At 45.6% G+C, this 24,409-nt stretch overlaps 1 protein-coding gene across 2 annotated transcripts in view; it reads right to left on the reverse strand.

Annotated features, from left to right (window-relative positions):
- The window catches only part of PDE7B (phosphodiesterase 7B), a 1,141,924-nt gene that overhangs the window by 431,707 nt on the left and 685,808 nt on the right, over positions 1-24,409 (reverse strand). Inside the window, exon 3 of one of the 2 annotated variants that reach the window (XM_078649226.1) lies at positions 21,191-21,223. The exons of the other annotated variant lie outside the window; for it this stretch is intronic. Coding sequence (XP_078505352.1) covers positions 21,191-21,223 — 33 coding nt within the window. The remainder of the gene's footprint in view (positions 1-21,190; positions 21,224-24,409) is intronic. 2 annotated transcript variants of the gene reach the window in all.

Raw genomic sequence — 24,409 nt, forward strand, 5'->3', positions numbered from 1 at the left:
AAAACAGCAAAACAAACCATTCTTACAAGAGCTATAAACCTGTACAAGGAACAACCCAGTACAATGACAGACGGCGCTGGTACAGATGCGGGAGTGCAAGTCCCATGGCTGATGACAAACGGTGCCCAGCACGTGGCGTGAAATGTACAAATTGCGGAATTGTTGGACATTTCCAAAAGGTGTGCTACAGGCGTAGCACAAGCAAAGTGAAAATTGTGGAAAGTGAGGGGACAAATAGTCGTAACACATCCGTTGACGACGACGAAAACATGTTCATATTGAATATTGATGACGAGTGCGTCACTAGTATTGATGCAGAGAGGAAGTCAAGAACCAAAAAACCTATGTGTGAGATGACAATAGGTGGGATCGAGATCAACATTGTGGCGGACTCAGGGTCCCCCTACACAATAGTGAATAATGAGGTATGGAAGGAGAAGTTTGCTCCCCAGCTAGGGAAACATCTGGATAAAGCAGACATCACTATTGGAACATTCACTGGAGATTCCATCTAAGTGTGTGGATTCAGAAATTTAATTTTGCGTACAAAGGAAGAGAATCCGTTTGCAAACTCTACGTATCAGCGGTGGGGCCTTCTGTGTTGGGCTGGATGGATCAAGGGGATCTGGGAATAAAACTTGATCCCAGCAAGGCAGACCCAGTCCTAGTTGTGCATGATAGTGAGAGTTACAGCAAAACCTTGTTGGATAAGTTTCCAAGTGTCTTCAATGGAAAGATAGGGGCACTCAAAGGATATACGCACAAAATAGTAGTCAAGAGTGATGCCGTTCCAGCAATGCACAAAGTGCGCAACTTGCCATTTTCCGTGAAGGAAGAAGTGAAGGAGTAACTGGACAAACTTCTCAAGGAAGGTGTGATAGAGCGTGTCAAAGCCTCAGAATGGGTAGCCCCATTAGTCGTGGCAAAATGGCCAAATGGCAGTTTGAGGCTATGCATAGACTTGCGCGATTTAAATAAAAGCATTGTGGTTGAACGGTATCCCTTGCCAAGGATCAATGAGATGCTGGCCAAAACCAAAGGAGTGAAGTGGTTTTCAACCATAGATTTGAAATCCGCCTATCACCAGGTTCCCCTCCACAAAGAGAGCAAGAAACGTACTACATTTATAACACCTTTCGGGTGTTACCGTTTCAACAGAGTCCCTTTTGGATTGGCGTCTGCGGGCACAATGTTTCAGAGACTAATGCAGAACATCTTCGCAGACATTCCGGACTTGTTAACGTTCCAAGATGACATCCTCATCATGGGTAAAACCAGGCAAGAGCATGATGAAAAGGTAAATCAAGTTCTTGAGACACTCGCAGCGAAGGGCTTGACGGCGGAGTACAAGAAATGCAGATTTGCCTGTCGCAAAGTTAATTACCTGGGACACGAAATGACAGAAGAAGGAATTTCTCCCAAGAAAGAACTGTTAGATGCCATTAACGATGCACCTGAGCCCATGAACAAGGAGGAGTTACAGTCTTTTCTAGGACTGGTTGAATTCTATGCAAAATTCATAAAGAACTTCTCTCACAAGACTTACCCACTAAGACAATTGTTAAAAATGAAAAACAAGTTTCTATGGGATGACGATTGCCGTAGCACATTTAATGCTTTAAAGAAAGACCTGTGCACAACTGTCCCGTTGCAAGGTTTTGACCCCATGCTTCAGAGTATAGTAACGACAGACGCTAGCTGCAGAGGTTTGTGAGCTGCCCTAACCCAGAGGGATGTCAAAGGTAATGAGTGCACCATAGCCTTTGCCTCGCGCTCCTTGACTTCAAGTGAAGAGAAATTTTCTGTCATCGAGCATGAGGCACTGGCATGTATATGGGCTCTTGAACACTTCAGGCAGTTTGTCTGGGGTGGCAGAGTGGTTCTACGCAGCAACCATAAACCTTTGACAAAAGTATTTACTACCAAGGGTCTGTACACTGCGTCACCAAGGCTAGTGCGATTGTCAATGAAATTGCTAGAGTATAACTATGTTGTAGAGTATGTTCCTGGGGTAAAGAATGTTGTTGTGGACTTTTTAAGTCGCTTGCCACTACCTGAACGTGAAAAATGTAAGGAGTGCGAGGAAGTGAATATTGCCAGTGTGAAAGAGGAGTTAGAGGGTATCTCTCTCGATGAGTGGAACACAGAACAGGAGAAGGATGAGACGTTGTGTGAAGTGATGGAGATGATAAAAAAAGGATGGGGTTCAAAGAATGCCTTACCCAAGAGATTAAAACCATTCTGGGAGGTGAAACATGAACTCTCACAAGAAAATGCTTTGTTGTTAAGGGGGGTGGGGAAATAGCCCCACCTGAAATGCTAAGAGGAAGAATGCTTGACATATGCCACGAGGGGCATCTGGGAATCGCCAAAACAAAAAATAGAGTTAAGACAGTTATTGGTGGGCCGGTGTAAGCCTAGAAGTTGAAAGGGGAGTCAGGGACTGCTCCTCTTGTCTGAACTCTGATAAAACACAAGTGAACTTTAGACCACCATTACAGCCCATACCCTGTCCATCCATGCCGTGGGAGAGAGTGGGTGTGGATATCATGGGGCCCATAATGGATAATGGAGATCAAATGTATATGGTTGTCATAATCGACCACCTCTCCAAATGGCCCGAGGTAAAATTTCAGACTCAACCCGATTCAACCAATGTGGTGACATTTCTTCATAAAGTTTTTACACGGGAGGGACTCCCAAAAACTATAGTCAGTGACAATGGTGGAGTGGTGTGGCTCACTGGTTAGAGGCGGCAGACCCGAGAGCAGAGGATGGCCCGGGACCAGGGTTCAATTCCCGACGCGGCAGGGTCTTGGACCATGGTCAACGGACTCGATAATTCTCACCTCGGTGCCTACTCTAACTAGGGATCACACTCGGCAACTCTGGGCATTAGCTTGCCTCATCTCCACAACGGCCCCCACATACGCCGGGGATGCCTGGTTTCACCTTGGAGATACCCAGTAGGGACCATCTCACAGGGAAAGCCAGAACGGGCTCCCCAGTGGTCTACAGCGCAAGGATACTCCTTCGGGAGTCGATTCTAGCGCTTTACAAACCCACAATCAATCAAACCCACAATCAATGGCCCCCAGTTTACCTCTGACACCTTCAAGAGCTATGTTCTTAGAAACAAAGGGTGCCACAAAACAACCTCAGTTTACCACCCCGCTGGCAATGGGGCAGTGGGGAGGTTTAACAGAGTTATAAAAGGGATTGTACAACTGGTTAAAGGCAATAATAAGAAATGGAGACAAGAAGTATGCAAAACTGTATGGGCGTATCGCATCACACCATGCGTTACCACTGGCTATAGCCCTTTTGAACTGATGCGTGGCAGGACCCCTTTGTGTAAGGACAATGTAGGTTGGGTTAAGGCAGCTAAAAGAGTGATCTGGACAACTGAAATGGTTGAGGAAAAAATGAAAATGGCACAAGACAACAGTAAGGAAAGGTATGACTTGAAACATGGGTGCAGACCAGTCAAGCTTGAGGTTGGGGACATGGTAAGGGTGAAGAGAAGTGGACACATTAGCAAAGGCAGTAATAGGTACACAGAGCCTCTTACAGTACGTGAGGTGTACTGTAATTCTGCTTTGCTTAGCGATGGCAAGGTGTGGCACTTCTCAGCCATGTCACAGTGTAAAAACACAACAGAGGATCCTGACAACAGGACCCAAGAATGTACATGTGATCTTAATAGAACATTTACCGGATGGTCAGATGAGGAGATGGATTGTGAACCACAAGCATACAACAGTGCAGGGCATTCTACTCGCGAGCTTGGCAACACCTCTACCAGTCATAGTGAGCAGTGTGATTCAGGCACAGGTAGAGCTAGTAGAAGGTTACCTCCCATACCAGCTTCCAACCCTGCCTCCAACCATGCCACTGGAAGGGCGAGATTTTGATCGATACCTTATCACTATTGATCTAAACCCCGATCTGGTCGACTGAACCTTTGTTGCCTGTCATTGAAGGAAGAAAGTGCCTCTCTCCCCAAGTTAGTTCACCCAATAAAGGACCCTGCTCCAAAAGATCACAAACAACTTCTAGCTTTCAAAAGTTTATTGTAAAGATATGATAAGCTGCAAATACAGGCATCTCAGAATGAGATTCACGAGATACACAGGTCCAACTACATACATGTGCTCTCTGAAAGCCCTCAGACGAGCAACGGAAATTACCAGCACAAGTTCTAAGAATAATAAAGCTATCAGCATTGACGCATATCTCTCCTTCATTTAAGTTGGAGGAAAACACACAGGTTAGGCTGTCCCTACCCTGCTCTAGATGGTATCCCTACTTAACCAAGTCTCAACCTAACAAAGGTGTCAGCAGTGAATGACCCCCAAGGGAAGTCACTCACTCTAAGTCTCTTGGTGAAAACCTATAGTTCTCCAGTCATGACCCCTCTCTGCCTACCCATCCGCTCTCTAAAGGGTCCTCAGGTATCTGCTCTAACTCCACCCAGGGGTACTGTCCCTAATACAAAACAGTCAACAACATTTGAGACGCCCCTCATGAGACGCCCCTCACGTGGTGTAGCTTCTGGCTTTTTCCATGCTGCTTTGTATTGGGCCTCATACGTTGGAGTTGACCTTGCTTCTCAGACTCTTCTCCGGCCCGCTGATACCCCTTAAACATTCCAGAACCCTCCTCCATGTCTGGGCCGTCTACTGAACAGACCTCTATTCATATTATTTATAATCGGATCCTCCCTTTCTCTTGCAGACAGACATCTGCAGCCAAGAACCCAACTCTCATAGACTTCCAAAAAGGTTCGCAACATTTCTCGGCCCAGACATGTACGTGTAAATCAATGTTAAAGCATTTCAGGCCTACAACATTTCTCATAATAATTATAGCATTCAACTTCTTCATTAATTAAAGCATGTTAATACTCTTATTCCATTATTCAGTAAACACATCTATAAATCATATAGTGTCAAACATTTCTGTATTAGTTCCATTTCTACTTAAATCTCTACATTAGCTATACATTCAGAATATAATTGCAGATACTACTAGCACTCATGGCATTTCTCCTCATGATTTGTGCTTACTACAGGTAAGTGTGATGTACTCATACATTTAGGTCAGTTTGCGCTCTCTCAGTTCCCCCCTTTGATGACCTCTCGGGGTCATCACTAACATTTAAACTGCAGTTATTGCTAACATAACTTGTCTCTGCGCTTCCAGAGCCCTCAGACTCCTGTACTGATTATCTTGTATGGCAGCCAATCTCTGCAGCTGCTCTCTTTGGGCCCTTTCTGACCTTCTTGCTCTGTACCATTTGAATACCCTCACCAATCCCCACAATATAATCCCACAGATCAATATTATGATGATTGGTTTTAGTATATACCACACAAAGCTTTTGCCTAAGGTGGAGATCCACCCTCCAACTTCACTCATTCCGTGGCCCACCTTTTCCCAGACATTTTCTCTACTCAAGTCTTCGATCTCCTTGTGAATATCAGTTATGTTCCTAATAACTTTCTCAAGGGGCTTCGAATTGTCTGGAATGTAAGTACAACATTCCTGGACCTTCAAAGCCTTACTGACTCCGCCCTCTTTTGCTAGTAGGACATCTAACGCAAGACGGTTCTGAAGAACCATAGCCCTTATCGATTGCATCTCTCCCTCTACCAACATTAAGGACTGAGCAGTGCTGGCAGACAACCTGTCGACGACTGTTGCCAGTCGTCTAATTTTAACATCATTAAGGATTAGTCCCAAAAGAGGGAACATAGCTCCAAAGACATCTCCAACCATTTCTGCATCTCCTATATCTCTCCTTCCCCTCGATGATGTCTTGCCCTCGATGATCACTAAGTCTTGTGCATGATATATTTTGGGGAAGACAATTGCTAGGTAACATGATCCATACCAGTTGTCAGGTAGTCTCACGTAGGCATTTCTTCCACATACAAAATACACATTTGGAATCACTTGCATTCCCTTCAGGAAATCTTTAGTATAGTACTCTATATTGAAAGCATGTTCACAGCTGACTTCTCCCACGTATACATTTTCATAATACGTTTTGGCTCGGTGAAGACATAGCTTTCCTTTCTGCGTCTTATCTAAAGCTATTGGACCACTACTACCCTTTCTCTTGTGTGCCTTCTCTTCCTCGGTCCAATCTGTTTTCCATTGTCCTGATTTTTTCAAAATCTTTTGTCTCCTGTAACGATCATCCACCTGCCCTATGAACTTCTTCTCGACTTCTGACACTTTGCATGTCAGGTTATTTCTACGGGCATGTGAAGTATCTAAGGTAATCCAAGGAATGAAGAAATTGGCCAATCTGTCTTCACTCTTCCAGTAGTCCCATTTGTTCATCTGCTTATAATTTGGGACTTCTGGCAACACTGAATCATAGTTGGAGAAATAGTATTCAAAACTATCTCTCTCATAAAATATACTAAGCAATAAGCTACATGTAATGCCATATGTCAGCGGGAGGTGATGATATCTAATGCCTTCATCTACAGACGCCGGCAACTGCATGCAGACGTAACAGTCCTTAACCTCCATGGCATCCACGTATTCATATAAGAGTTTAGCATAAGCATTTGACCTAAAGTCTCCTTGGGACTCATCTACGTGTAATCTGCGGGCTTCTGCAGCTAATAACGCCTTCTCTTGAGTGTTTTCCCTTTTCTCACCAGCAACAGTGGGTGTAAGCGTTTCTACAGATTTCACATCAGTTACCTTCGCCTCTTCCTCATGTCCCTTTACATAAGAAATTGTTACCACTAAAGCTATTAATATTATCACTCCTACTATTAGTGTACCTATTATACATTTAGCTCTGCGGTTCTGGGTGCCGGCTTCCATTTCGTCAGACAATATGGCTCTCTCTTATCTTGGCACAAAGTTCTTTTCTTCTCGTTCCTTTACAGTCTCTTTTTACTCTTTTTGTCTTTAGAATTCACACAACTGGAAGCTGACAACCTTCTTCGCAAAAGTCCTTTAACAGTTCAATAAAGACAACCCTAGCCCTTCTCCATCAACTCAAGGGAAGTTCCCTAATATTCTCTGCTTCCTGGGCGCTAGGTAATCTTCTTTGTTTCTGCTCGCTTTATTTACAAAGTCCTTTAAGCATCTACTATCAGGTTGGTACCTGCAGCTTCGATAGCAAAGTTCAGTATTTCCAAACGAAGATTGTGCTCTTCATGGGCTGTTATCGTTGTACCAAAGTCGGGGAATTGCAATTCTGAGAGAAACATATGTTTTAACTTGCTGAGGCGGGGAGGTCTGGGGAGCATGAATGTTAGTGACCCTTCTTGTTCGACTCCGGGTACCAACAGTCGTATTTCCACGGTGACGATGGGCTCAGAACTGGACACCACCACCGCTCGAATCCTCCCTGTCTCCTGTTTCAAAGACATTTGTCGCCAGATATGTCCACTCAGGTGTGGAGTATCTTCTGTTAGGCACACGCACTCTTCGTGACCTTCTTCGGTCCGGTGCTTCAGCGCCCTGAGCACCTTCTTCCGGGTCTGAGTCTTCTGATATCGGAGGAAGGGTTACCTCTGGAGTTGACCTCAGGCTAGAGCTCCTTCTTTGCGGCCAATTAGCTTCTCCACGTGCCCTTCTACTCCTTCTCCTTCTTGTCTGTTCTCGCTCTCTGTCAGACCTGTCAGTGTCTGACTCGTACTCCCAGCTACTTTCTCCTTCTGTAGCGTCGTCTGTTTCGCTGTTGTACTGACCGTCCTCAGCTTGGTCAGACTCGTTCCCTGCTTCCGCTGGCACCTCTTCAGCTTGGCTAGCCCCCTCTATGGCTTCTCGGTCCTCTGCTGGACGTCTATCCGAGAGAGGAGCTGTTTCTTCCCGAGGTGCTGGAACCCTTCGCGTATGTGATGCGTGGATCCAATTGGGCAGGCCTCCCACCTTCACAGCCGTATTCGCAATCAAGATGATCTGGAAGGGCCCACGCCAACGAACATCCAAGCAGCTTCTTCTCACATGTTTTTTCACCAGGACCCAGTCCCCAGGATACAGGTCATGGCACGGGCCCTGGCACGATGGAACCTCGGCAGCCTGCACCTGAAGGGACACAGAATGAATGGCGTCAGACAGCCCCTTACAATAGTCCAGGATCATATCATCTGTGATATTTAACAGTGCAGTAGTTGGGACAGATGGCAGCCTCATTGCTCTCCCCATTAACACCTCATGTGGTGACAACCCCGTTCTTCTGTCTGGGGTACTACGAAGGCTCATGAGGACCAATGGCAGGGCGTCAGGCCAACTCAGGGTCGTTGAGGAGCACACTTTTGCAATTCGGGCTTTGATCGTGCCATTGATCTGCTCCACAATTCCTGAGGCTTCTGGTCGGTAACTACAATGCAACTTCTGATCGATATTCAGAGCTGCACAAATCATCTTCACAAGCTCGCTGTTGAAATGCGTTCCCCTATCTGATTCCAAAGAGGCCGGCACCCCGAAGCGCGGAATGAGTTCCCTAAGCAGTAACTTGGCCACTGTGAGGGTGTCGCACCTACGTGTAGGGTATGCCTCAACCCATCTGGAGAACACACAAACAACCACCAGGACATAGCGGAGGCGGTTGCATCTCGGCATTTCAATGAAATCTATCTGCATTCGATTGAATGGACCTCCAGACCTTCCTATGTGACTCAGTGCAACTGGTGTTCTTTTCCCTACGTTCAGCTGCTGACAGGTCACACAACGCTGGCACACTGCTTCTGCTGCTATTCTAAACTTAGGATTGTACCAAGTCTGTCTAAACACTCTCAGCATAGCGTCTCTCCCTAGGTGTACGGGACCATGTATGTGTCTGGCCATTGGGCTCACCATCTCATTGGGCAACACTGCTCTGCCATCTGCTGAGACCCAAAAATGGGACTCACCCACTACACATCCTGCCTTTTCCCATGTTTCTTTTTCAAAATCAGGAGCATTTTCTTGCATGTTTGCCAGTTCATCCCAAGTATCAACAGTTTCCAATATCATGGCTAATTCAGTCCTTACATTTATTCCACCCACTTCCACCTCTGTGAAAGAGTACCCTTGTTCTGCGCAATACCGCGCGACTTCGTCGGCATATCTATTGCCTTTCGAGACGAAGTCCTCATTTCTGGTATGTGCGGTGCACTTTACAACTGCAATACCTGCTGGGCATTGCAACGCCTCTAACAACAGGCGCACAAACTCTCCATTGCGAATGGGAGAGCCTGAAGAGGTCATGAACCCTCTTTGAGACCATAACTGCCCGTAATCATGAACCACCCCATAACCATATTGGCTGTCGGTGTATATGGTGACTCGAATTTGATTGCTTGCCAAGCAAGCACGTGTCAAGGCAATAATCTCGGCTACCTGAGCGGAGTGTACTCCTTCCAGGCACCCAGCTTCTACAACTCCAGCAATTGTACAAACAGCATAAGCTGCTCTCAACTGCCCAACTTCGTCTCTTACACATGAGCCATCGACAAAGAAAATTTCGTCTGGGTCGGTCAGTGGCTCATCTACGATGTCGGGTCTGGGTTTGGTGCATAGTTCAGTCACATCGAGGCAGTCATGGTCTGTACATTCATCATCATCCTCAATATCATTTGGGAGTGGCATCAAGGTGGCAGGGTTCAAAACAGAGCATCTCTTGAGGGTCACATTCTCTGCAGCAAGAATAACTTGCTCATAGCGTGTGAGCCTGCTGTTGGTCAGATGCTGTGTTTTGGTCCTGGTCATCAACAGTTCAACAGAATGGGGCACGCACACCTCTAACGGGTGCCCCATAACGATATTTTCACATCTCTCAATGCTGACACCCGTTGCAGCAACGGATTTGAGACATCCGGGCAACGCTGCGGCTACTGGGTCTAAAGTAGCCGAGAAATAAGCAACTGGTCTACGGGCATTCCCATGGATTTGGACTAACACAGACAACGCGCAACCTTCTCTCTCACAACAGTAAAGCAAAAATGGTTTATTGTAATCAGGCATTCCCAATGCCGGAGCACGACACAGGTCCTCTCGCAGCTGTAAGAATGCCATCAAACAGTCTTTGTCCCATGGTACCGGATCGCTCACCTCCTTATGCGTCAGTTTTTGCAAGGGCTTTGCTTTCAGTGAAAAGTTCGCGATCCACTGTCGGCAATAACCCACCATCCCTAGGAACATCCTGACCTCTCTCTGTGTCTTAGGCGCATTCATTTTCATGATCGCCTCTATCCTGTCTGGTGACACCTTTCGTTTGCCTTTCTCTATTCTGTGTCCCAAGTACTGCACTTCTGTCAGGCAGTACTGCAACTTTCCCGGGGACACCTTGTGCCCATTGGCAGCTAGGTGATTTAACAAAGCAATGGAGTCCTCCCTGCAAGCTTCTTCTGTTTCTGACGCCACAAGGAGGTCGTCTATGTACTGGACCAGAACTGACTTCTGGGGCAGCACTAGACTTTCAAGATTTTTCTTCAAAAGCTGGTTAAAGATCGATGGGCTCTCTGTATACCCCTGAGGAATACGACACCATGTTAGGACGCGACCTTCCAGCTTAAATGCGAAAAGAAAATGGCTTTCTTCGTCCAGAGGGATCGAAAAGAAAGCCTGACAAAGATCAATCACAGTGAACCACTCAGCTTGGAATGGAATCTGAAACAGTATCACTGATGGATTCGGTACCACTGGACAACACGAAACGACTATGTTATTAATCTTTCGAAGGTCCTGTACTATCCGGAATTTCCCATTTGGTTTCTGCAGACCCATAATCGGGGAGTTGCATGGACTACCCACGATTTCTTTCAGTATTCCCTGCTTAATCATGGACTCGATCACGGGTTTTATGCCTGCAATCGTTTCTGGAGTCAATTTATATTGGGGTGTTCTTGGGAACTCAGCATGCGGTTTCACTACAATTTTCACTGGGTCCACCCCTTTGACCAATCCAATCTCTTCCCCAGTGAAATCCCATACTTCTGGTGCCACTGTCTCTCTCAAGTCCCAGGGGAGCTCATCTACTGTTAAAGTAGGGTACAGCTCCACGCATATTCTTGAGTTTGCAACTTTGAAGTCTGCGTCATCATCATTGGTCAATACCTCCACTCCCTGAGGTGTACAGTATATTGTACAATTCAATTTACACAACAGGTCTCTACCTAGCAGACACACAGGACTTGAATCGCAAACCACAAACTGGTGCTCATCGCTGTACTTCCCTATCTTCACCTGTACCGGTTCTGTCAATTGGCTGGTTATTCTCCTGTTTGCGACCCCCACCACTTGTATGGTCTCTCCAGACATGGGCAGGTCTGGAACTGCAGCTGATCTGATCGTGGACCTAGTGGCTCCTGTGTCCACCAGAAATGTCGTGGGGCACCCTGCTACTTCTGCTTCGACATAGGGTCCCCTCTGGTCCACCTCCAAGGCTGCCCCGAGGGTGCAGTCTTCTCTTTCCACTCTCTGTCCGGTTAATGGGTCCACATAATAGCACTCTTCTCCTTCTACAAACAGGGGCATCTGTCTATAGGTCTTACCCATAGTCCCTACTCGAGGAGGTTGCGGGAACTGGGCTCGGGGAGGAGCCCCCCCCCCTTTGAGCACCTTTCCCTGGTATGGCGTCACCCCTCTTGTAGGCGCGCTCTGGACCTCTTCCTCCTCTATCTCTTGCTCTCCTATCTCTACATTGTAGGGACACTCGCGTTTCCAATGCCCCACCTCGTTACACTGGTGGCACCTAGTCGTTTTCTTCAAGGCAGCTATGTCTAATCTGGGTCTAAAGGTGGAACTCTCCTCATTGCCCTTGTTCTGACTGTACTGCTTCTTTCCTCCTGTACCCATTCCTAGCTGCTGTTGCTGCTGTCCCCCCTTCCCTGCTGCCTGCATCTGTACCACCATCAATTTTTCTTTTAGTTTCTTAGCCTTGGAGTCTATCTCATCACAGCAGTACCTGGCATACCTCAGTATTTCGTCTAGGGGTTTACTTTGCCAACAAATCGAGTGTTGCTGAATCATTAAACTAATATCCGGTCTCAGTCCCAGGACGAACTTGGACACGAATTGCCCTATGTCTTTTGGATCCATTACATCCAGGCCGCTATACTGTTTAAACGCCTTCAGCAATCTCTCGTAATATTCGTGGACGGTCTCTTTGGGTTCCTGTCTGGTTCGGTCTATTCTGACCCAATCTATGTCTTGCATTGGCACTTTCTCTTTCAGCCAAGTCATCACTCTCTCGAATTTTGCCATCACAATCTCGGACGGCCCATTAGTCTTAGCATCTCTCTCCGGCTCCGTTGTGGGCCACTCAGCGCTAACCTTGCATGCTGTCCACAGATCTCCTGGTACTACAATGTCGAACAGCGTGTTCAGATCTATCCATAGGACCTTTGAGATTTTTACAAATCTCTCGACTTGCTTGTACCACTCCACTGGGTTTTCCCGCAATTTGGGGAAGGAGGTGGTAAAAGCAGCTAAATCTCCCCTACTCCAAGGGACATGCACATAATTCCCATTTGCGACTTCACGCAAAGGGTATGCTTCTATTCCCTGCAGCCTTCCTGGTGTCGTACCAAGCGTGCTTCTCCTGACGGTCCCTTTCTTGGACCACCTCTCTTCCCACTTATCTAGTGCCCTCCATGTCCTTATTCCAGTGATCAGTTCCCTTATGTGCGTTTTCAGCCCAATCGTTCTCCTCTCATCTAGGTCTCGATCTGTGTAATGTAGCCTGTGGTTACCCTGTAATGCTTTGGTTCTTGACAGGTCCACCATATATTTGCCTGCTAGTTCGACTAACTTCTCATGGATTGCTCTCGCCTTTCGAGTGATGTCCTTTGCCATATACAGTATTTCATCCTGCTCATACATTTCCATTCTTTCTAAAGGCAGGGTACCATCTATCATGTCATCCAGGTCTGACCTTAAGCTGGCGACATCGAGTCTCTTAGCTTTTATCTCAGCTCGCAATATGTCTTTCGAAGGGGGCTCACTGGTCTCCCTACCATCCCAACTCCGAGCTCTACGTTTGGGCTCGGGAGAGTTAATGAGTGCTCTCCCTTGCTCCCATCTCTCCAGGTCCCATGCTCGGCCATCCGATCTTGGAAGGTAATGGAACACGGGCCTGTTACCCCCACTCTTGCTCTGCCCACTCTCTCCTTCTTCTCTCCTTTCACCATACGCCTCTCTGTTATTTTCCCTCTGGTCGCTACTCTCCCTTTGCCTAGTATCGCTCAGTATCCGATACGATCCTTCCTGGTTCCCCATATTCCCTGGGCTGCGCTCATTTCCGTCATCACAGGGACTATGGTGCGACCTCTCACAACTCCCATTCTGTTCTCTGGTGCCGGGCACACAGTGTGGACACTTAAAGCTGTTTCTGTACTCTTGCGCTCTCCTCTCCCCTTCACTGAGTATTGGGCACGCCACCCCTCCACTCCCGGGGCCCCCGTTTTCCAGGTCTGTTCTATTCCCACTCCGGGCCCAATGGGTGACTCCCCTACTATCTCTCTCTCTACAGTCCCACTCCGGGCTGCTCTCCCCAGCCCCGCAGTGAGTCCGAGCTCTGCTGTCCTGACTTTCCCTTTCAGCTTCTGCAGCTATGATGCTCTTGTGAGCCTCCACTGCCTCATCCCACTTCTTCATGTACTCATTTAGCTCTTGAAAGGATTTTCGTCCGGTTCCCCTCAGATCCGCTGGCCATCTAGGGCCCCCAGGGTCCCCTCCTGGATCCCCTGCTGTGTGCATCGGGGTGCTCCACTCTCTGGGTATCGGCATCTGACTTGGGGAATTAATCGTATCGTTCCTCCTTGCCGTCCCTGCTCTTTCTCTGTCCTTCCGTACCCGTTCTTCCCCTCTTGCTCTCTCTTGGTCATATATCGATATTATAGGACCTATGGTAACAGGTACCTGTAGTGCATCTGGTAATCCGTAGGATGTGGCGCACTCCGTTTCCGGCGCTCTTTGTACCACAAACCTCCCGACTACCTGTTGCACCTGACTAGGCTGGGACAGCTCTTTCTTTGCCTCCGGATCCCACTCTGAACTGGGAAGCGGTCTATGCTCTCCTGCATTGCCCCCCTTTTCTCCTTCACTATGCTCGACCTCCCCCCCTGCTCTATTATACGGGGGTGGCCTGTCTGTCAATAATCTGTTTATCAGGCTGTCCTCTGTTTCGCTCTCCTCATCTTCTTCTAGGGGGCTTTTATTTCCGGGCACCTCTAACACTGGGTACAGTTTATTTACTTCCATGTTATGCACTCTCCATCTTTTAGCATCCGCATCCCACCTGGCATCCTGCACTGCCCTTACCGATCGTTTCACCCTTTCTTGTCGTCTGTTCATATTTTTTTCATGCGCTGCCCTAATCCATGCATCAAGGGCTTCAAACTGGGTCGGTCTAGGCAAGGGTCTCATTGAGGTCATGACTGATTTTAATCGATGTAACACCTCTAATCTGAACGTCCCGTACTTCGGGAACGTCAGTTCCTCATTTCCTTCCGTAATCTTACTCCACTCTGATATCCAAAGGATCGTATGCAGCCCAACATTCACTGCCATATAACGAGCTGGCGTACCCTCCGGCGGGGCTTCTTCCCCTTCATACGATCCCCGCTTCTCTTTTTTAAACACCGCTCTCAGCCATTTAAAACACTTCATAATTATACGCACAATATCCAGCCTCGCTACTCTGTTTACTTCCTGATGACAATCCACCAACCCTGTCGCGGCTTTGCTAACTTGGCCTATCGCAGCGCGGTCTTTCTCCGGTCGGCCAATCACAGAGCGACACTTTCTGACGTCTTTGCTAGCTGGCCTATCACAGCGCGGTCTTTCTCCGGTCAGCCAATCACTGCGCGACACTTCCTGACGTCACTTTTCTCCGCTTCGCAGCAGCACCCCTCCTTTCTCAACTCGTCTCCCGGTCATGCATGCGTCCCATTCATACACCGAAAAATGACTACTTCCGACCAAGCGGTCACTTCCCTCGACTGTACGTCCACAGTCTATATGTAATTGTCAACACAACTGACGAAATGTCTATCGTCTCTCTGATAGGTTGCTTACACACACAGTAACCTCCGACCAGCGTCCGTTACTCACGCACTCACTCTTACGTTCCCCCTATCTCGGTCTTTCGGGTGATCAATGGTACCTCATGACCCCCTTCACACTATTTGACAATTACTCTGGGTGTCCGATACACCCGAACCACTTAAGCTCTCCTTGAACTTAAGATTTCCACCGGTTGCGCGCGCTCACAACCTGTTCCACAGTCACTCTACAGACATTCAACTCCGCCAGACATTACAACATAGATACAATACAAAAACACCGCAATCTAACACGCATGACCCTTTATACTCACTATCGACCGATACTGCTGCTTTTTCTGTCTCACGTCATCCGGATCTTCTTCGGCGGGCGGTTCTTCCGATCATCGATTTCTAGGGGCCTTGGGGTAAGCTAACCTGGCCTAGGTCACCGTCCTCAAGAAGGCAACCATCCTCTATAGCTACCAACTGGAAGGGCGAGATTTTGATCGATACCTTATCACTATTGATCTAAACCCCGATCTGGTCGACTGAACCTTTGTTGCCTGTCATTGAAGGAAGAAAGTGCCTCTCTCCCCAAGTTAGTTCACCCAATAAAGGACCCTGCTCCAAAAGATCACAAACAACTTCTAGCTTTCAAAAGTTTATTGTAAAGATATGATAAGCTGCAAATACAGGCATCTCAGAATGAGATTCACGAGATACACAGGTCCAACTACATACATGTGCTCTCTGAAAGCCCTCAGACGAGCAACGGAAATTACCAGCACAAGTTCTAAGAATAATAAAGCTATCAGCATTGACGCATATCTCTCCTTCATTTAAGTTGGAGGAAAACACACAGGTTAGGCTGTCCCTACCCTGCTCTAGATGGTATCCCTACTTAACCAAGTCTCAACCTAACAAAGGTGTCAGCAGTGAATGACCCCCAAGGGAAGTCACTCACTCTAAGTCTCTTGGTGAAAACCTATAGTTCTCCAGTCATGACCCCTCTCTGCCTACCCATCCGCTCTCTAAAGGGTCCTCAGGTATCTGCTCTAACTCCACCCAGGGGTACTGTCCCTAATACAAAACAGTCAACAACATTTGAGACGCCCCTCATGAGACGCCCCTCACGTGGTGTAGCTTCTGGCTTTTTCCATGCTGCTTTGTATTGGGCCTCATACGTTGGAGTTGACCTTGCTTCTCAGACTCTTCTCCGGCCCGCTGATACCCCTTAAACATTCCAGAACCCTCCTCCATGTCTGGGCCGTCTACTGAACAGACCTCTATTCATATTATTGATAATCGGATCCTCCCTTTCTCTTGCAGACAGACATCTGCAGCCAAGAACCCAACTCTCATAGACTTCCAAAAAGGTTCGCAACATTTCTCGGCCCAGACATGTACGTGTAAATCAATGTTAAAGCATTTCAGGCCTACAACATTTCTCATAATAATTATAGCATTCAACTTCTTCATTAATTAAAGCATGTTAATACTCTTATTCCATTATTCAGTAAACACATCTATAAATCATATAGTGTCAAACATTTCTGTATTAGTTCCATTTCTACTTAAATCTCTACATTAGCTATACATTCAGAATATAATTGCAGATACTACTAGCACTCATGGCATTTCTCCTCATGATTTGTGCTTACTACAGGTAAGTGTGATGTACTCATACATTTAGGTCAGTTTGCGCTCTCTCACCACCAACCGTGTTACCAGCAGGGCGGGTAGGAGGATATTGCCACCTGTTAAATTGTCAGATTATGTTTGTGAATAGTTTTGAAATGTATACTTTCACATATCCTCATGTTCACTTCACCCGCTCTCCTCACCTCTTCTCTTCTCCGCTTCCCAACCCTCTTTTCTTTTGCCCCTGTTCTTTCCATAAGGAGGAGGATGTGTTTTGATTGCTTTGTGTCCTCAGGCGGACACCGTACTCTGTTGCCTACGTCACCAGCTGTCATCCCTGGAATGTTGACAGATGACAGCTGGTGGCTGGCGGTGAAGGCTTGTAACGCTCCGTCGTCACGGAGCTAGTGTTGGTGCTAACTGAGTAAAGAGACGAATTTCATCTTCCCGACTACAGAGTATTCTTTACAGAAGGTTGTAGTACCCACGGGAGGTGATTTAACTAACAATTGCCCTATACAAAAGAAGAACAGTTACAATAGTAAGCCTAGCTATCCATCCTGTAATGGATGCCGTCCTTCGAATAATCAGCTAGTCCTATTTCCAGGTATATGATCGAGGGGCATGACCAGCGCAGTTTGGATGACATCAGACCCAATTCACATACGGAAATCACTCGCCTACTAAAAGACACCAGAAGAGAAGTATTGCTCTCTTCACCGTGAGATCTATCCATAGATCTATCCACCTTAACCGTAAGCTTTAGCAATAATAACTTACTTGAAGTTCATGGCGGGTAATATCTCGTGCCCCTCATGGAGACACATCAGATATTGGTAATGAGAGGATAAAAGGGGTGGGTTAATCAAGCCCTTGACTGACATGAATTTTTGGATGGACATAACTAGAGTAGGGTATAATTTAAATACATTTGTATATGTATTATAACCCTAGACAAACTTTGAAGAAAAAAAGAAACCACCAGGAATTTAGAATGATCATTGGCATCTCTCCTAATGCACTTAAATAAAACATATACGCTCCATTAAGTAAGTAAAAACGGACTATCTGTAGACAGTTAAAAGTAAAAGAGAAAACGTATATGTTTGCAATGTTTTTAATAAGCACGGGCAGAAATATACACATAGAATGTCCTAAACAACATGATTATCTCTTTTAGAATATTATCTCTCTGCTACCGCTTCGCTTATGAAGAAAATTGTTAGAACAAACTTTATGCCAAGTGGTTCGTGTGGAGGGAAAACAACAAAAAAAGATTGTCCATCAACTGTTAGATACTTTGTAAGTACCTTAATTTAGTGAGCCTTGTAAGGCTATGTAAATAAGAATCCCTTGGTTGAAATCAATACGACATAGCTAATGGAGCCACTAATGGATGATTGATCATTGTCCTTACAGGCTATGTAGCCCTCGGGAAGCACTAACTAGACCCTAACCATCTATATACCATTGTCCTTACAGGCTATGTAGCCCTCGGGAAGCACTAACTAGACCCTAACCATCTATATACCATTATATAATCCATCTTGATCAAGTACATAGCAAGATACTATTATCACTGTATATTTGCTTACATTTCGCATATTAAATAGGGATAATATTTAATTATTATTCTTTATCTTTGCATCTTCTTGCCTAATACCTTTTTGCAGATACCATAGAACTGGTGGTGCGCCCCCTGTTATGGAGAAGTATTAATCAGCTCTGGCCCCGATAATTAGCTCTGAGCATCCTGACAGATTATAGGTACATAGCACGCACCCAATATGCTTTAGTCTATGCCTGATCACTAAGGGGGTATATTTATGGCTAGTTAGAACTGCCATATATTCACCATGTAAAAGATTTGTCTTTTATTGAATCACTGAATATAGACAACACTTGAGAGTAAGACTCACATCTTTGTCTTGTGCATGGGTGATCAAGTCCATGTTTTCTATCTTTGTTTTTTAGGAGCTCCTTTAATGTATTTTACTGAATCTCCTAACATAGAGAACACTTGAGAATATGCCTCATACCTTTTTCTTGTGCACGGGTGATCGATTCCATGTTCTTTATTAACCTTTTTTATGAGCTAGAAAGGTATATTCACTTTAATACTCCCTACTTCTGTATAGACAAAGGTTTCTCTTTCTCCTTTCTAAGTACAAGGTGTTAGCTTCGCAATAGAAATAATGTGGGTGCTATATTCAATTGTAATATGAATTAATCAATAGATATACATGTGTCTTCGGTAATATGGACATAGATACTAAAGGAATAGAAGCTCTCAATGCTCGAATGAACATTAGTATTAAATGATCAGGCCTTAAGTGTTTTTTAGCTCCTTATTGTGTTTATTTTACACTTCATTATAGAGAAAGTTGAGACGGTTCCACCTGACGAAGGCGTAAGCGCCGAAACGTGTGCCGTGTTTTTACATCGACCACCAGCTTTTGTATTGTTTGACAACTCCTTCTCTTGGTTTTTAATGGGAAAAACCTTTTATGTATAACACTGTTGTGTTGTGTTTGTGAAAAACGATCTGTGTCACTTTATTATTTATGTACAAAAAGAATTATCAATTTTTTAAAAAAAGGAGTATAAATTTAATATGTATAATGAAATCATAAAGAAATTTTGAACAAACAATTGTCTCATTAAGATAAAGAAATACAATTTTGTATCAAAACGCAATTGTTTGCAGTTTCATATATATGATTATTTAATGTGTAGTGTTTTCACATAGATCCAGGCCTCATGCTTTACATTGAATAGTTATTATATTTCTTGTGAATAGCTCTTTGCTTTACCCCATATGATTAATTTGCTGGGAAGCCTATGACAGGTGCTATTTTATGTCCATGTGCTAAATACCAAAGCAGCATAGTCTTGATTCCACCTCATGCCTCTTTAATCCACAACCAGACTCTCTCTGCCTCGTAATTTCACTCTTGAGGGTTCCTGATTTCTACCCTTTGCGCATTTTCTCGCCCCCCCCCCCTTACGTGATTTTCACTCTCTTGCTCTGGGTCATAGTCTGATGAGGAAAAATAAGTCTTGCTCTACATATATGAGGGCTGGTGGGCCGCACCTGCAAACACTGGCTCAAATTAAGCACTGCTTGCTTCAATCTTTTACACCACAACACTCTACCCCCAAGTTGCATATGCACACAAACACACAGACACACGATCTAATCAGTATGACTTTAGTATACATTGTAAAACTGAAATATGACGCAGGACCACGTCAGAAAACATTACGACCTATGCTCTCCTAGTACATGTACCACTGTAGGTGCTCTGTTTATTTGAAGCACAGGATCATGTCTCATCATGTCTGAAAAAACATCCTGAGGTGGATCATGCAACATCGTGCCAGCAGTTTGGGGGTTTTGCTTCAGTCAAAAAGGGGTCTCTTCTGCACTGATGTCACCATTAACATTGGACATGTCTAAAATGCGCACTGGCTATCCCATGAAGGGTTAGTATATACTTTATGTGTCACTTGGACAGGGCTTTCAGTGTGTTTTCACTGAATTTATTTGGCGACTTGAGGGCTGAGGCAGAACTTTATCAATGTTGCGATAACCTGAAAAGTTCAACACCAGCTACTAGATATACATAAACCTGAATACAAAGAATCAAGCACTGACAAAGCTCTGACTTTGGTCATGATTACGATGACGGTAGGATGAGCGTCCAACCACCATCACCACAGGTATGGAATCGCACAACATGTAGTGGGGAGTTCCACCCCGCAAATTACGATTCAACGGCCGTGTAGGCAGTCGGAAAAATGCCTTTTTCTATTGAAGCTTGTGCTGCGGCTCAGAAAAGGACTGCAGCACAAGCCACAATGCAAAAAGGCATTTTGCAAACCTCCATGCACCGTGTGCCAGGCACCATGTGGTGCCTGGCTGCCACATAGTGTATGGATGTTTTGAGGGCACCATATGTGCCCCCCCCCCCGACACCATACCGGAGGCCCATGGGGGACGGGGCCCTGCTAGAGGCCTCCAAAGTCCCTTTCCGTCAGCATTTACAGGGCAATCGGTCCACCATGTAAAGGCAGAGGGAAAGGGAAAAGTTAATACCTACGGCACAGCCTCTGGTCCTATTGTAGGGATTATAGTGTGACCGCCACCCCAACAGACTCCTTGAGCCTGTCGGAGGAGTCAGTCTGTCCCTCCGACCGCTGTGCTCTGACCGACCGCTTTATAATGCAGCGGTGGAACCGCTATCCTGGCTGTATGGCAGACCGCCAGCGATGGCCTGTTGGTGGTAATAAGCCCGACATCCTAATCAGGCCCTTGGACTTTGAGTTTTCTTTGGAATTTTAAAGTACACAGGCGGCATGGTGTATTTAAAGCTGTCTGACACACATCAAGTAAATGCCATGTTCTATATGCACCAGCTGCATAAAACAGACAAAATGTAGATCTAAATCTGAAGACATACTTGTAAGAGACAAACGAAATTTCAGATGTTCCTGTCAAGTGGCCCAGTTAGTTCCTTTAGAGGTCAATTTCTTTGCCTTACCTCTTTCCTGTCCATAGTTGCTATCACTCCTCCCTGTAAGACATAAACAACAGCAACATGGAGATGGAGAGTATTGTTTAGTAGGCCTTTCTGCATTGTTTTTTCATTGATTGAAGCAGCAATGTTTTTTTTATTGAATATTATAATTTTGATTGGTACCCTGTAGGATCATTGGGCTAGATGTATCAAGTAACCGGTTTGCGATTCCATAATTGCAAATCCTTATGATTTGCAATTAGGAAATCTCAAAACGGCATGTATGAAAGTGTGTTGAACACTTTCTGCAATTCCTGGGGGGTCGCAAATGATCTACCTCATGAATGTAAATGAGGTAGGTCAGAATTTACGACCCCGTAGGATTCACTAAAATCACAGGAATGGTGGCCTGCTGGAGTCAGCAGACCACCCTGTCCTTGATTGCTTTAAAGAAAGCAAACATTTATTTTTAAATGCAGTCCGTTTTCCTAAACATGCCCCTTCCACATACTGAATAGGGTTTCATACATGTCAAAAGCATTTTTTGCGTACGCAAACGGGTGATTTTGAGAATTGGCCCGTTTGCGAATGCAAAAACTCTTGTTACATGTGATCCATTGAGATTTCGTTTAGCCAATCACAGTTCTTATAGTCTGACACTAACTATTGTTGTTCGCTTGCATTTCCTCCTCAGTGGTGGTCAGAGAGAGTGATTTTCCCCAAGTGTTGGACGCTATTAGGCGGCGGGGACTAATGGCATTGTTGCTCTTACTTTGTCTAACATTAACAGCTGTTAACTGCCCTTTCCCTTATGCGCTGCCATCTCTGCCTCAGTTCTACAAATGCAAGGGAAGTTATGCCTTGTACCACTGTAATGGCCCTGAGCAGAGGGAAATAACACGTAATAATGTCATAGCCGAGTGACCCTTGTTCATAGTGCTGATAACCTACATCTCATCACTATAAATAATGAAAGAAGACTTATAACCTCGAAAGATAACTTGAGCTAAAAAAACACATGGCTGTGGCTGCATGTATGGTTTGTACCAGTTCTTGAAATATCGCTTAGAATGTAACAAATTGAGGGGCATATTACCAAGCAATAGCGATAATTATCGCTATTGCTTGGTTAGAGACAAAAATGTATCGCCGACCTGCGGCGATTTTTATCGCAGATAAACCTTGGTATTACCAAGGTTTATCGCAAATGCGATAAAAATCGGCCGCAATGCATGAATATCGCTGAAAAGTCCGCGAAATATTGAGGCATTACCGAGCTAATGCTCTTAGCCATGTTATCCACCTCCCATTGGATAACATGGCTAAGAACTGCTCAGGGCAGGTGTTAGCTTTTGGAGATATTCGCGCTTAGCGCGAATATCTCCAAAAGTTGGTAATAGGAGATAGCGATGTTAGCGACTGTTTCCAGTCGCTAACATCTTGGCACGCCCACTTTGCATGTCATTAGTGATACATTTCTCTGACATGCAAAGTGGGGCACAAGATGGTCGCTATCTCCTACTAGCTGTCGCTAACTGGTGTTAGTGACAGCCAGGTAATAGGGAGATAATTTTATCTCCGCTTTCTTGGCTTTTAAAGACAAAAAAGCGGAGATAAACCCCCTTGATAATATGCCCCCTAATTCTGCATGCTGGGCCAGGAGTGACTTTGAATGTTAGCTGGAGAACACATTGATGAAATCTAACAAAACACTGTAGTGGAACTGTGACCAGCTTGCCAAGAAACAGACAGGAAGGGAAGCAGAGATTGTTCAAAAGAGATTACTGTTTGGATTCTGTCAAACTCATCCAGAGCATGAGTGAACTAATTCGATACAGAGGGAGCATCAAGTAGAGTTGTAATAATAAAGGAATGATCTAAGCTGTTAAAAGAAGAGTTCTGCAGCTGCAACAATGTTTGGCAAAATAATGTAATTATATGAAAGTAGTTCCCACTCACTTCGACCTCTGTAGCCTATTAATGTAAGAGGAAAGTACGACCTTAACCACGACTCTGAATAGCCAACTACTATCTGGTAGTGGTTAAGGTCTCAGAGGAGGAGGGTATTTGACCCTTCTCCTTCTAATATCCTTGCAGTGCCATGTTGAAGCAGAGAGCATGTGGAGGAATGTTAGAAAGGTATATGCAGGATGAACCTCGTCTCAGGTCATCATGAAACTAATCACCAAGGAACAAGAAGCTGGAAGTCTAGGTGGCCTTGAGCCAGGGAAATGTAGTCTCGAGTAAATGTAAACCAAATTGCCTTGCAACATGGAACGGTCACAAAGCCGATGTGTACCTTCAGCCCAGAGTTGACGCTAAACATGTGGTGGACATTACAAAGCACAGACCGACAAACATGTTTGAGCTGTGTGTCGACGTCCGTAAGGGCTTTCATTTATTTAAAACATTTGTCGAGCTCTGCATCTATCTACAAGCTGCCGTCCGCTGAGGCAGAATACATCTCATGCCTCAGCTTTACGCTGCAATCGCTCAGGGTCCCCACCTTCGAAGGCACCCCTGAAAAATTGAACTTTCTATCTCACATCTGTCTATTTCTCTATCTCAAACTGTGGCGGGTGGTATTTGAACATGGGCATCCGCAGAAATGTTTCCAGGGGGGGGCAACATTTTAACATCATCACCATCCTCCGACATGATTGAGCACAAGTATTGAAGGCAGTGGGAGGCGGGGAAGGTCGAGAGGGCGGGTGGAGGAGGGAATTAAATAAAAAAAATACAAAGTACACACTTATGTATCTGTCTCTGCCGCCCGCCGCCGTCTCCTTTCGATCCTCTTCCCAGCTTCCAGGGCGGGAAGCAGGATGCACCCGGCTGACCGCCTCTCAATAGCCAATCACAATGCTGCAATGCAGCTTTGTGATTGTCTGAGAGCCATGGATTGGTGCTCAGCCAGAGAATTGGAGGCTGGTCATGTTCTCCACGCAGGCTGTAATGCAGCCTGCATGGAGAATATGCACAGTGCGTATGAATGTTTGGTCGGCCCCAGAGGGCTGGCCAAACATTGATGCACACTTTAGGGGGTGCAAACCACTCCTTCTCTCTCCTGTTCAGTAAGCAGATCAGCCCCACCCTGCCTGCAAAGCTGCTGCAACAAGGGAAACATTAAATGATAACAACAACAGACCAACTTGTCCATCTTTGTTAAGAATGATTTGTATAGCGATTGTAAGAAATTGGGTTACGGGTTGAGGGTGAAACAATACTCAAGCTGCAGCCACT

Source organism: Lissotriton helveticus, chromosome 6 (genome assembly GCF_964261635.1).
Source record: "Lissotriton helveticus chromosome 6, aLisHel1.1, whole genome shotgun sequence".
NCBI lineage: Eukaryota > Metazoa > Chordata > Amphibia > Caudata > Salamandridae > Lissotriton > Lissotriton helveticus.